General features: G+C 32.8%; 1 protein-coding gene across 1 annotated transcript in view; it reads right to left on the reverse strand.

Moving 5' to 3' along the window:
• Positions 1-13,899, reverse strand: part of GNAI1 (G protein subunit alpha i1) — an 81,460-nt gene that overhangs the window by 25,201 nt on the left and 42,360 nt on the right. The window contains exons 2-4 of the mRNA XM_001364564.5: positions 7,424-7,466; positions 7,194-7,335; positions 176-333 (exon numbers count right to left, since the gene is read on the reverse strand). Of these exons, the coding sequence (XP_001364601.1) occupies positions 176-333; positions 7,194-7,335; positions 7,424-7,466 (343 nt within the window). The remainder of the gene's footprint in view (positions 1-175; positions 334-7,193; positions 7,336-7,423; positions 7,467-13,899) is intronic.

The raw sequence follows: 13,899 nt of genomic DNA on the forward strand, positions 1-13,899 counted from the left end.
AAGGAAATAACTAACAATGGCATACTAGAAATGACACAAAATAAAACATGAAAGACATTGAAATATTTTCAGTTGTGCAACTGCATCTGACATTTTAGCAATAAAATTCTGAAATACAAATACATCTGTCTATAATTAATAAGGATATTTTAGTACTGAAATTAAAATTACTTACTATGCTGCAGAATCATTAAGTTGGTACTCCCGGGACCTATTGAAGCAGGCTTGCACACCACTATCTTTCCACAATCTTTTGATAACACCTGCAAGTTCTGCAGTCATAAAACCTTCTTCAGCAGCTCCAGCAAGTACAAAAAGTTGCCGGGCATCATCCTAAACAATCATAAAACAAAAGAAAAGAAGGAAAAAACTATTATAAAACAAAAAATAAATGTTTCACTCTGTTCTAAAAATAAAAGCAAAACAAAGTGACAAACATACTTCTTCTAGGTATTTATCCTAGGTAATCCTCACTAGATAGTTAAGACTAGGAAAACTATTAGAAATAATGATTGAAAGAATCAAGAGAATGCCATTGCTGAAAGTTCAAGGGGGCAGCTGGGTGGCTCAGTGGATTGAGAGTCAGGTCTAGAGAGGTCCTGGGTTCAAATCTGACCTCAGACACTTCCTAGCTGTGTGACCCTGGGAAAGTCACTTGACCCCCATTGCCTAGCCCTTACCACTCTTCTGCCTTGGAGCTAATACACAGTATTGACTCCAAGAGGGAAGGTAAGGGTTTAAAAAAAAATGATCTTCCAATACACTCAAGAGAAAGTGAGATCCAGAGAAAAATGATTTGTCCAAAAGATTTCCCAGCAAATAACAGAGAAAGAACTAGAACCCTGGGCTAAAGCTCTTTCTACAACATGCTACATTCTTTGAAGAACACAAAGGATACCAAGATGAGTATGATATGCTCTTTGTCTTTGAACTTGTTAAAGACAATGAATCAATATGCTTATAATTTCTATCCATCTTTCAGGTTACAATGAGCTTTCCCCCTATAAAACTTTTTGAGTTAAGTGTCCTATTATAATCATTAAAATAGATGAAGAAACTAAAGCCTAGGAGTCTATGAGACTGGTACATTGTAACACAGTTAAGTTAACCCCATATATTCTGACTCCAAAGATAGCATCCTTTTCACTCTGATATTTTGTCTTAAAAGTATTTATTTTGTGTGGGATGCATTGTAATAGTCACTTTGGGGATCTGGTCTTTAAGGAAATGCCAACCTTTTGGAGTAAGAGTAATGAAAATTTAAATTAGAACCTAAGGTATAAATACTTTAGGACCTAGGTAAAGAAGGGGAGGAAATTATATGAAAAACATAGAATAAACAAAAACATTGAATATGTGTGATAAAGAAAACAAAATGACTGGAGAAGTTCAGCCTTTCATTTCAACCAGGATGTTCATTTTTGGGATTAGTAGGAAATAAGACTGAGTGAGTAGGATGAGGGCATATTATTGAATATCCTAAGAGACAAATACATTTAGATTTGGAGAGTAATTTCTTTTTCCTTTTTGGACTTAAGAATTCCCCAAATACTTTGCAATATATTTTTGCACAAATATTTTGAATGAAAAATGAAGGATGAACTGAAATTAAGAATGTATTTTAAAGCATTGAACCATACATATGTACACACATATACACATATCTATTTATATATAAATGTATAAAACCAAATTATATGGATATTTTTATTAATTTTATACATGTATGGAATTAATTTCAGTTTTCTGTTTGAATTTTTAAACTCCTTTTCTTCATTTTCCTTTTTTACTTCACTATGCATAAAGGGTGTGTGTGTGTGTGTATGTGTGTTTGTGAATACCTATCTTATAGCCAATAAGGCTTCATTGTTAAATGTTTATGGGATTAATTTCCTCCTAGGCTTTAACTTTTATAAAACACATAAAGAATATTGTATTAAAATGCTCTAATCTTGATCAAAATCATGCTATCTGATTAAATATATCAAAAAGTGCAGAGGAATGTAACCAGGAATGGCGAAAGTCTTTGAGAACGTGTCATGTGAATATGGATGTCTGGCAAAGGGAAAAACTTAAGGTGGATGGGATAGCTATCTTTAAGTATATGAAAGTAGAAGTGTTGTTTGGCTTTGCTAAGTATAACCAGCAACAAAGTACAAAAGTTGCAAAGAGATCAAGTTTAGCGTTAATGTCATAGAAAACAAACAAATTTCCCAACACTAAGAGAAACCCAAAGTAGGACAAGTTGTCCCACAAAATGATTATATATTCTTCTCTACTCCCTAAACAGTTCTAAGTAGAGGTTATTTGTTGGATATGGTATAGTGGCAATTCATTTCAGATAAAAGGTTGGACTAAATGGCCTTTTAGGTCCCTTCCAACTCAGAAATTGTAATTTTACACTGAATGTTTAATTTTTCCTTTAAAAATAGTGTTATACTTTAGGGCAAGGGATATCTACATATATGGTGCATTTTTTTCTCTTAAGTGTAATACAAATTTTCTGACAGAAAACTAACAGGATTGATTTCCTCCCCTCAAACTTCCAGTTGAATTTTAGATGTTATATTAGAAGACAAGAAAGAAACAACATGAGTATCTTACCACACAACAGACATATTTGAGCATCATTTTGATGCTATTACAAAAAGCAGTTTTTTTCATTTTATCTCCTCCAAATAAAAATGGTATGCAAATTACATGATAATTTCTAGAATACTGAACCTATTATATTGTGCATTTTCAACATAACATTTTATTGGATTTCTTAAAATAGCTATTATTTCACACAATGTACAGTTTAAAAATGCAAACAAAATTAAATATATCTTCCAAACATTTTAAGTCATTTTACCTACCTTTGTACTTCACATTCCTGTGATTTTAAAGCCAATGATTTTAACTGCACTCTCTCTTCAAAAGAGAAAGTTTTCAAAAGCTGCTATGGCCAAAAAAAAAAAATTCACCACCATATGGCCAACTGGGCAATAAACCTTCAGAACTTAACTATTTTGGGGATAAGATCCACCTGATGTTCTTCCAGCTGGCTAGCATCTGCCAGAATTTGTTGCCTACTCTGACCACCTTTCATAAGAGTCACCAACATGCCACAGAGAAATAAGCAGTACACAATACAGACTAAATTATAATATATATTTTTAAAAGTCAGTACTAGATTCTTGGCCATTTATTAACTCAGGTTAAAAACAACATTGCTTAAAGAGATGTGATTTGCATTCTATTCCTATCTTTAAGAATTATGAATTTGACTAAGAACTAGACAGTAAATATGACTTTTTAGATTATGTATTTAGTGGGTTTTTTTTAACTTTTTAATTTTTCCATGTATTATGATCAAAAAAGGGAATTAAGTTCTTTGGTCATCTTCAGAGTTTTTTTGGTAAATTGAAGCTAAAAGGTTATTAGCTGCAATCCTCATAGGTATTCATTTCAGACTATAGTCTATATTTTTAAGCATAAATGGAAAAATATAATTGCTTACCAAAAATGTGATGAATGATAAAGAGAGGATTTTGATGGAGTTGGGTATTGGAGCCTATTTGCTGAAGGAAAACAGAGACTTTTTCTTGCCAATTCATAAAGCTCACCATTTTCCAGTCATGAACAAAATGTGAAAAATAATCACATCTTCCAGATGGAATCACAATACATAAGCATATGTTTCCTTTTTTTAGGAAATTTTAAGAAGAATGCATGCAATCAGCTTACCACATGTGATATATCCTTAATAAACCCAAAGAAAACATGTCCTTAATAGCCTACATTCCTGAGATTATTTGTAAAATTAAAAAGAAATTGTTTTCTACTATCCAAAATAATCCTTTAATTTAACCTAGATTCCAACCAATTAATAGAAATCATTCTTATTTATTTAAAAGACTCAGATTTAATGTATATAAGCTGATACTTTTGTAGAAAAGAACTATATAATAGCTAATGATTCTTTTTTTTTTTAATAGCTAGGGACCTAAAATTTGTGAACTACAAACACATATATCTAAGGCAAGATCTCAGAAACAAAGAGGGAATTTTTTAAAAGACATTTGTACTATTTCTGTGACTTTTCCAAAGCAAAAAAACCCTACCCCACCCCCTGTCAAATAATGTAGTTATCCAATTAACAATAAATACTCATAGATATACTCATTTGAAAGAAACTAGCAGTAGACAAAAAAAAATGATTGTGCACGTTTCAATATAATATTTAAGACAGTTATGATTTTTGAAAATAATCACTGGTATTGAAAATAAGTAGTGGGGAGCAGGAGGAGAGTTTACAAACAAGGTAATAAGACCTTCTGTTCGGTAAGTTTCTAATGTAATGAGAAAACACATAAAGCTTACAAAAACATAAAGAATATTTATAAAACTGGGGAAAACAAAAAGCAATGGGGGAATATGCTTAATTAAACTAATTTTGTCAGAAAACACTAAGAAATTAGCTTGTTACAGTCTTAGTGTGGTTTGGTAGAAAAGAAAGCTAAAAGTTAGGAAGACCAGAGTTCAAATGGATCCTGGGACACATAATGGCTATGTGATCCTAGACAATCTACTTATTCTCTCAGTGCCTAAGGCAATGCTTTAAGACAGAGGTATCAAATACCTGTCTTGCTAGCCTGCCTATAACAGTGCAATATAGCCAGAACTAGATTTTTAAAGTCATAGGAAAATAACAAAGTAAATAAAAATGCTATACAACATAAATAATATTAATGAATTGTTCTAAGTTAATATGTACATGCAGGAATTCTTATAGATCATTTAGTGGCTGGCCCTGTTTCTATTTGAGTCTGAGACTATTCCTAAGAATATTTTAGAGTAGTTATTCATTGACACTGGTAGAACCTAACCTCTACACCAATAAAATTAGAGGTTCAGTCTAAAGATTCAGGAAGTTAGATGGAAGACTGAATAAAGGTCTGGCCTTGAATTAAGGAAAATCCAAATTTAAATGCAGCCTCAGATACTTACTAGTTATGTGACCCTGGACAAGTCATTTAACTTAGGCTTGCTTTAGTTTCCTCATCTGTAAAATGGGGATAATAATAATACCTCCATCCCAGATGAGGAGGAAATTTGTAATGAGGATCAAAGGAGGTAATAATTGTAAAGCACAAAGCATAGTATCTGGCACTGAATAAGCTTATTATGAATATTAGTTATTATTAAAATATACTGAATTTAAATATATATTTTTATAGGTTACAAAGGAAAAAGGTTTCAATTTGATAAGATAGATAACAAGTGCTTATACTGGGAATAATGGGGGGTAAAGGTTTGAAGAAGAATGCTTTAAAATCAAGTAGGAAGATGTGAAAAGAGAAAGGAGATCTTACAGTGGAAAAGATTTGAGAAAATAAGGAGAACAAAGGTATTAAGAGTCTACATGTTAAGTCAGAAAAATCAAACTATGTTGGTGTCCATGTAAATTAAAGAAAGAGAAGACCCTGGTGATAGTGAATAAAAAAAAATACTGTTAAATTCTTTTTATTTGCTTCTAAAAGAACATTTGTCCTATAGGGCAAAAGTCTGTCTCTAATAAATGTTAAGTTCCTGTTAACATGAACATGTTAAGTTCATAAAAGATTCTTTGAAAGGTAAAAAGAGAAATCTGTTTCATGATTTTAATTGTTAATGTCATACATAAGGAATAAAACAGAAGATAAGTAGTATCATATATTAGAAAGGGCCCTGTAGCTCAAAGTCACAGTCTGGTTCTAATCGAGCCTCTAAGGACCTAAGCTTGAATATGATTTTAGGTAAATCACTTCACATTTCTGGGTCTATGTTTTCTCTTCTAGAACAAGAGAGGGATGGATGAGAAGGACTCAGTGTTTCCTTTGGACTCTAAACCAATGAACCCCCAAACCTACCTTATTTCTCTCTTCCTTTGATAACTGTGACCATCATATTCTGATTGCTCCACACAAACAAATCTTGAGCTTTCCTACCTCTGTTTTTTTAATGCATAAAGTAATCCAAAAGGAATGAGGGTACAAATACAATCATAGTCACAAATCTTAAACTGGAAGAAACCCTAAGAGTCTTACACGGGGAGGATCAGAGGGGAGTTCATTATCACTAAAAAAAGGCATTAAATCTGCTATGTGGGAGCTGAATTTTAGTACTCCACTACTTTTTTCAGTCCTCATCTGAAGATGAGTGGTACTTAAAAGTGAATCCATTCAAAAGAACAATTTTTCATGCTATATACTGAAAGAATTATTTAGAAATTCAGCTTCAGCAAATATATATCTATATATGCATATTATATATACATACACAAACATGTTTCTCAAATTTAGCAAAATTTAGGATATAATTGCACATGTTCAGTAAATCATAAACTTAATTCTTGATTTTTGAGGAAGATGATTTCTCTTAAAGAATATATTATCTATCACTGCATGTGTGAATTTTATAGAGAACTCATAAAGATTTTGCTACTGTGAAATCATTTTGGAGCCAAAGCAATTTTCCCAAGGGCTTTTCTTAATTCAAAACATTTCCTTTTTTTTTTAGTTCCTATCCAGACTCAGGTTAAAAAATGGGTAGGAATAGTTGTTAGTGTTAAGCAGAAAGAAGTGCTTGAATGAGGATTCATTTTATAAATACTGAGTTCACTACTGAATATTTTGGAGTAGGAATGACTTTTTCTTTCTTAGACAAGTTCCTAGGACACTAGCATGGCATACTGCATAGAGTTAACTTTTGGGTCAGGAGAGTATGACAAAAAGTTAGTCAATCAGTATTTATTAAGCACCTATTATGACATGTTGGTTGTATAATACTAGAGGTTAAATACCTGTAAGCCAATGTGACTGTAAGACATAAATTAAAGGACAGTTACTGATTTAGACTGGTAAAATGAGTTTCCTCATGGAGAAGTCTCTACCTCATTTAAATCACAAGTCTAGACCAAAACAAAAACACAACTTGGTAACCTGTAAGGACTGAGATAATGAATACTCTGGTTAACAAAGACCCTCTGAACATTCTCTTGCTTGCAATCATCATTGATAGCTTTATTAAAATGTAACACAAAATAATACATTATGCAATTAAAATGATCAATACAGCAAGCCTACTTGGTGGTAGGAGCATAAATACAAACAAAAATTTCCAAAATCTAATCAAAATGAATAAAATACACATGCACAAAAGATACTTACCGCCCTAGCAGAGTCTCCAAAGTCTATCTTTAATCTCCCCATTGCTCTAATAATAGCAATAATTGACTGAATGGTGTTGCTATAAACAACTGCTTTATATTGTTTACATTCTTCTTCTGAATAACCAGCTTCGTGGATAATTCTGAGAAGGAAAAATAAAGAATGTATTTCCCTTACCAGAAAGATATATTCTAACTAGAAATTTCATCATGATTTTTATATTCACTTACTTCATTTGTTTTACAATTGTGCTTTTCCCTGATTCTCCAGCTCCTAAAAAATTAAAAAGATACAGTTAGAAAGGTCCTTTGAGCAACATTATCTAAAACAAACTTAAGTTCTTTTCTTTGACTTCAGAAAGTTGTTTTTTTCATCTTTAAGAAAACTCTCATATTCTAAATTATGTCAAAATAAGGAAATAATAGGAAATCTTTTTTATGTAATTCCAAATTTTCATCACAAGCATCTTCCCCCAAAATGTTGGGTTTTTATCAGTTATTTTGAGTACATTATTCGTTACTGAGAGGCAGCATAGTGGATAGAGGGAAGACCACAGAACCAAGACATACTACTCAAGGCAAGTCACTTGAATGAATTCTGAGTCCTCTAGGCAACTCTCTTAAAGACTATAAATTGGCAAAGATGCTGACTTGTATTTCATAGTGAGTTTCTATATCTGAGAGCCAATAAAACCATATCACTATCTTATTAAAATTATATTTCCTAAGAAATCTCAATCATCTATAATTTATAGAGGGAATTTATGGAAGAGAAGGGAATGGAAATAACCCATTATAACTATCTAAAACTTTTTAGCTAAAGAAATGAGAAGTAATATTTCCTTGCTATTTTAGGAGCTTAAACTTGTTCTCTGCAAAATATTATTTTACTATTCTAGATCCCATCACTAACAGTTTAAAAAAATAAAAATATACTCTAAAATTATTTGGATTTTAGGAATCCAAAAATTTAATTTTCTCTCTATTAGCAAGGATATTCTTGGATGCTGTCAATTGCCCCTCCCCTTTATTTTATTATCCTTGTCTTACACTGAATTACTTTTATTTTTTTAACAAGAAATGACTTTGCTGAGGATTTAGAAGGCTACTATACAACATTTAGACCTGGAAACAAATTTGAGTAGAGGGGGAAGGGAAGAGAAGGACATTATTAAATATTACTTTCATGCCAGGCATCCTTTTTTTGAATGTGTTTATTTTAGAAATTATAACTTGGAATGTGGTGCCTTCTTGCAGGGGGAACAAAAGTTCTATGAAAATATAAAAAGGAAAGAGTACATGCTGATTATTGGCTGATTTCTATGGTGGTGTTTGGCATGTTCGTTAGAAAAAGAAAAAAAGGAAAGGAAAAGACAGAAGTAGCAGCCAAAGACCTAGAAGGCTGCATTTGATCACTAACTGTCCTCCAGGAATGTATGCAAGTGCTGTGGGGGGGAAGGGGGAGACACACTTCTTATATGTCCATCACTAATAGTCTTGATTGTTCAAGGCTTAATTATCCAGTTTGTAGATCACCTAGGCTTTGCACACACAGGCTTCCTTTTTTGGCCATTCTGTTTAAAGGATGAAGAGAATGTAAACTCAGAAAATGGTTAAGAGTATCAATAATTGACAAATAAAATTGGGGAGAAAAGTTGCAACTATGTGATAAAGTTGGACATAGGATTAACTGAGCATTTATTTATTCACGGTACCCCAGACCTATATCTTTGTGAATGATTTATAAAGTGAATGCTTGAGGGGGGGGGGATGTCATTCAATAATTGAAATATCCTCAATGTCCACTCTCCATGAAGTAGAAAAAACAAGAATTGGATGCACAACAATGACATTCTTCATTTTACAGTCTAAGCTTTCTAGGGCATGTGCCAATGAACACAGTTCCAAGATAAACACCCCATTACTTATTAATCAACAATAGTGTATTTGGCACTGTGAAAATCACAATCTTGGTCTTAACAGCTTAGAAGTAAAAATAACTGTTTTTCAGTATTTTAGGAGTAAATAATTCCAGTAACCCAGCTTTTATCAAGGGGCAAAATAAAGAAACTCTTCCTTAGTTTCTCTGGCTAGTCCTTTGTCACAATTAAGATATACTAACAGCCAGTATAAGTGAGCTACTATGGAACTCACCCCAGAAATCTGTGATCAATTCAAAATTTCCCAATCCCACAATTGTGGGGGAGATCACCATTGTATATGGAAAATCTAGTCTCTAAATTTTGGAAGCCATGTACACCATCAAGTTGGTAATGGATGGCTTTAGCACCAATATCCAAAATAATGCTAGAAGGTTTTTCACAGAAAGGAATCAATCATTCTTTAGTGGCAGAAATTTTCTTTAAAACTTAATTTACTGTGAAGGTGATATATCACACTGACTACTTGATCTGTCAAACAGAAAAAGTACATATGTGTATATTCTATGGTCCAACAGCATTAGTCTTTTTTTTTTTCAGTAAAATGTGGTCCTTTCTTTTTGCATTTGTCTCTCTCCTAGTTTAGTTAATTATATTACTTGATGAGGTAAATATATTTTGTATGGAAAAGATAACCAGAGCCACTTTCAAAAGATCTTTCTTTTAATGAATCTTACTGACTATTCTTGTTTTGATCTCATAATAGCAATCTTCCAAATACTATCAGCAAAAGTTCTAACACTGCACATTCTGGTTCATTATATAGTAAAATAGAAAAATCACAGGCTAAACCCACTGAAGTTCCATCTTTTGGTAATGTAAGCAGAAGAAAGGAAAAATTCATGAAGTCATGAAGTAATTGATTTTCTCAGAGATGTTTAGCCTAACGTCTTCAAGGACAGATTCCCATGCCTGACCTTCTTTCTGGTTTCCTGAGACTACTGTAGAGACTGACCCAGTAATCAGATAACAATTAAATCTCTTTTTTGTCTAAATTGTAAAAATGCTCTTTTCTCTCTCACTTATCAATTGTAAGTTAAGAATTATCACACACAAAGTTATATTAAGTTATTATATATAAGTTATATTAAAATACAATGGAGTTGAGCTACAATATTGTATTTGAACTTTTGTTGCTGTTCAGTTATGCCCAATTCGCCCTGACCCCATTTGGGGTTTTCTTGGCAAAGATACTGGATCAGTTGGCCATTTCTTTCACCTGCTTATTTTACACACTGAAGAAACACAGACAAACAGGGCTAAGAGATTTGCATAGGGTCACACAGCTGGAGGCCAGATTTGAACTTTCTGACTCCAGGCTTGGTATTCTAGCCACTGTGCCCCATTGCTTCCCCTAGCAGAGCCAAAAGTAGCATAAAGAGTTTAAGGTTCAGAATCATACAGTGATGAGGTGTACCAGACACTTCCCATCCTCCACCACAACCATTTACACACACCTCTAGACCTCTAGTTCTACTCTGACTCCTCCCTCCCCTCCTATTGCTCATTCTGAATAGGAATAATAGGTCAAAGAGTTATCCCCATAGACGTCATTTCTTCTCTGCCACTATCTCCTCCTTCCCCTTCAAGTGGGCACCTTTCCCCTTGATTATATGCCTTTCCCCTCTTTGTTTCATTGTTTCATTTGTTTCATTCAATTCCATCTCAAGGTCTCAGGACTCTTTCATGCTCATATATACATTTTTTTTTAAATAGAAGTCTTATTTCTATGTCTCTTTCACAAAGATCTCCATCCTGTTTATCCTTCTAAAAGCATCTTGTTTTATTTGTGATGGAAAGAAAAAGATTCTAATCATGAATCATTATTTTTAAAACAGTGCTAGTTGTGAAACATTACTTTCTAAAATGTGGAAAATAATTTCTTAAGGATAATTAGGCATGGGAGAAAAATTAATGCTTACCAAAAATGGAGGTCCATTTAAAATCTCCTCAAAAGGCCTCTTCTATCATTTTAATTTTTATGACTATTTAGTCCTCAAAATTAGAAACATTCAAGAGTTTTTAAAAATATTCTCTCCCACCCCCCCTTTAATGACTTGGACAGGGAAAAATATATTTGTCTATTACATGTAATTGAAAATTTTATAGCATTTCAGGTATGGTACTGATATGCACTACTGGGGAGGTATTGATTGGAAGATGAATTATCTTTGTGAACATATTTCCCCATAGCAACAATATTAATATATAATTCAGGGCTTCCTAAAATATATCACAGCAACTAAAGAAACCAGGATGCCAATGTATCTTGAAAGTCATGAAGCACATAAATGTACAGAGGTATGGAAATGAAAGCATTAACTTTTTTCTTTTAATGGGAGAGGAAGAAGAGAGAGTGTCTCCCTATCTCACTCACCCAGGTTTGAAGTTTAGTGGACACAGGTTAGTTTCTGAATTGATGAGCCCCACAACTTTAGCCTACTGTTTCTGAAGGTGGGATGATTTTCCCCTTCTTAGAAAGCCATAGTCTTACCAAGGGGGGGAGGGGGCAAGGGGGGCTCAACTTAATACACAGACAACTAATGGTCTTTGGCCCTACTTCAGCTCAGAACTCCTGAACTCTAGCAATTTAATGGCCTTACCCTCTCACAGTTATGTGCCAACACAATAATTTCACTGCTGATTTCACAGAGATATCGGTTCAAGGAAGCTGTATCATGAAAGCTAAATGCTGTCACTTTTTTAAGAGAAGAAAATAAAATGATGAAGAAAAACTTGGAAAACTTGAAAAACTTGGAAAACCAGTGATAAGCAAACCAAATAAGGAGGCATAACAAAATTAATTATGGTAATATTTTTATATAGCATATAACCATCAAAATGATCAAAAAATTTTCTATGATTGCTAATGAGTAGCTTAAAATATTTTTAAAAATACATTATTTAAAAGTAAACGGGGCCAGGAGCAGCTAGGTGGCTCAATGGATAGAACCTGGAGGCAAATTCCTTGGTTCAAATCTGGCCTCAAATACTTCCTAGCTATGTGACCCTGAGCAAGTCATTTAACCCCCATTACCTAACCCTTACCATTCTTTGCCTTAGAGCCAATACATAGTATTGATACTAAGATGGAAGGTAAGGGTTTTTATTTAGAAGATAAAATAAAATTATAGGGGGAGGGGGAATGGGAAGGTCCTTTCAAGTTCAAAATCTATGATCTGATGAATAATTCTGTGAGGACAGTAACCAAACTTCTGTATACAGTTACAAGGAATGATAATAATATTCCTATATCAGTTTATACCAATGTCCTAAGAAGTCTGGTAATATGAAAGTAAAAGGACATAAAGTTGTTATATACTACTTTTATGACTATCTTGGAAATTATTTGAGAGTAGTTTCGAAATTCCCATTTTAAAAATCTGGGCAAAAGACCTGATAATTGTTACAATGACTGCCCAGTCAAGTTTAAAGTGTTCTGAGAGAATATTGAAGTATCAAATGTCAGGTAGTCCTGATATATATGGTGAAAGCAACTCTACTTGCAAGTTAGCAGAAACTAAGGAGGTAGGAAAATATAAATGGGGAAAAAACATGGTGAATTATAGTTTCCTTTGAAAAGGCTTATCAGTGGGAGAAACACAACTATCAGTGGTTTTCTGATCACCTAGGATGGAAGCACTATGGACAACAGATTTTAATTATGAAAGCCTGTTTGTTCCAAGAAAATTTATCAAATGGAAAGCCATGGCCCCACTATAAACTTACCTGGTCAGATTTTATTCCCCCTAACTACATGAACATTCAAATCACTCTGTCACCCTAATCCTGAATTAAGCACATATACTGCTAGTTAAACCATCACTAATGTTTTAGACACATCATTAGATTTGAGTTGTACATTCTCCAGGGAATGTTAGGGACTCTAATAATTGGGATAAAAAGTATAGCTGTGCTTGTTAATGAATAGGAATAGAAATTTTGTATTCAATACATAATATATATATAATGTTAAACAAATAAAATTTTCATAGCTGACATTATAATATTTATATTTAATATATTGATTTTTCTAGTATGTTTAGTCATACATTATGCCTTGATATGCAGCCTGTGTCAGGAGTACAAGCCCCAATAGTAATACACCTCCCTAATATAATTTGTTCCCTTCTCCCCTAAGAAATCACAATCAAATTTCTGACACATCACAGCAGTGAAACTGGAAATTTCCTGTTATTCAAGCAAGGTTTATACCAAAGATAATTCAAATATGCTGTTAGTAATTCCATATTAAAAAAAAAAGACAAGATGGTTTGTTAGACAACTAGTATGAAAATTATGCCACAGCACTATCCCCAGGAACTACATTGAGGAAATAAATACATGGCTGGATGGTGACAGACCATATCAAGGACCTAATAACAAGCATATGGAGCTCTTAACAAAATAATGTTCTTATACCTCTAAATATATGTACTCCAAAAAAAGTCAAGAATATCATGGGAAAATACCAAAAAATTACATAAAAGTACAGAAATGTTTAATTAAGTATTTATAGTATTTATGACACAATAGTATTACTATTGTTAAAATATGAGCCCTGAAAACATGAGTGTTCTCTTTTCTAATAGCCATACCTAATGGAATCTCTTTTTAAGTGCATTTTATTTCATTAAATATTTTCTAATTATATGTAAATTTTTTAAACATTTGGTTAAGGTTTTTTTTTATTTACAAATTCTCTAAATTCCTACTACTCCATTCTCCTTGAGACAAGCAATTTAATATTTAATATGTGAAACCATG

This window comes from Monodelphis domestica, chromosome 5, assembly GCF_027887165.1.
Source record: "Monodelphis domestica isolate mMonDom1 chromosome 5, mMonDom1.pri, whole genome shotgun sequence".
NCBI lineage: Eukaryota > Metazoa > Chordata > Mammalia > Didelphimorphia > Didelphidae > Monodelphis > Monodelphis domestica.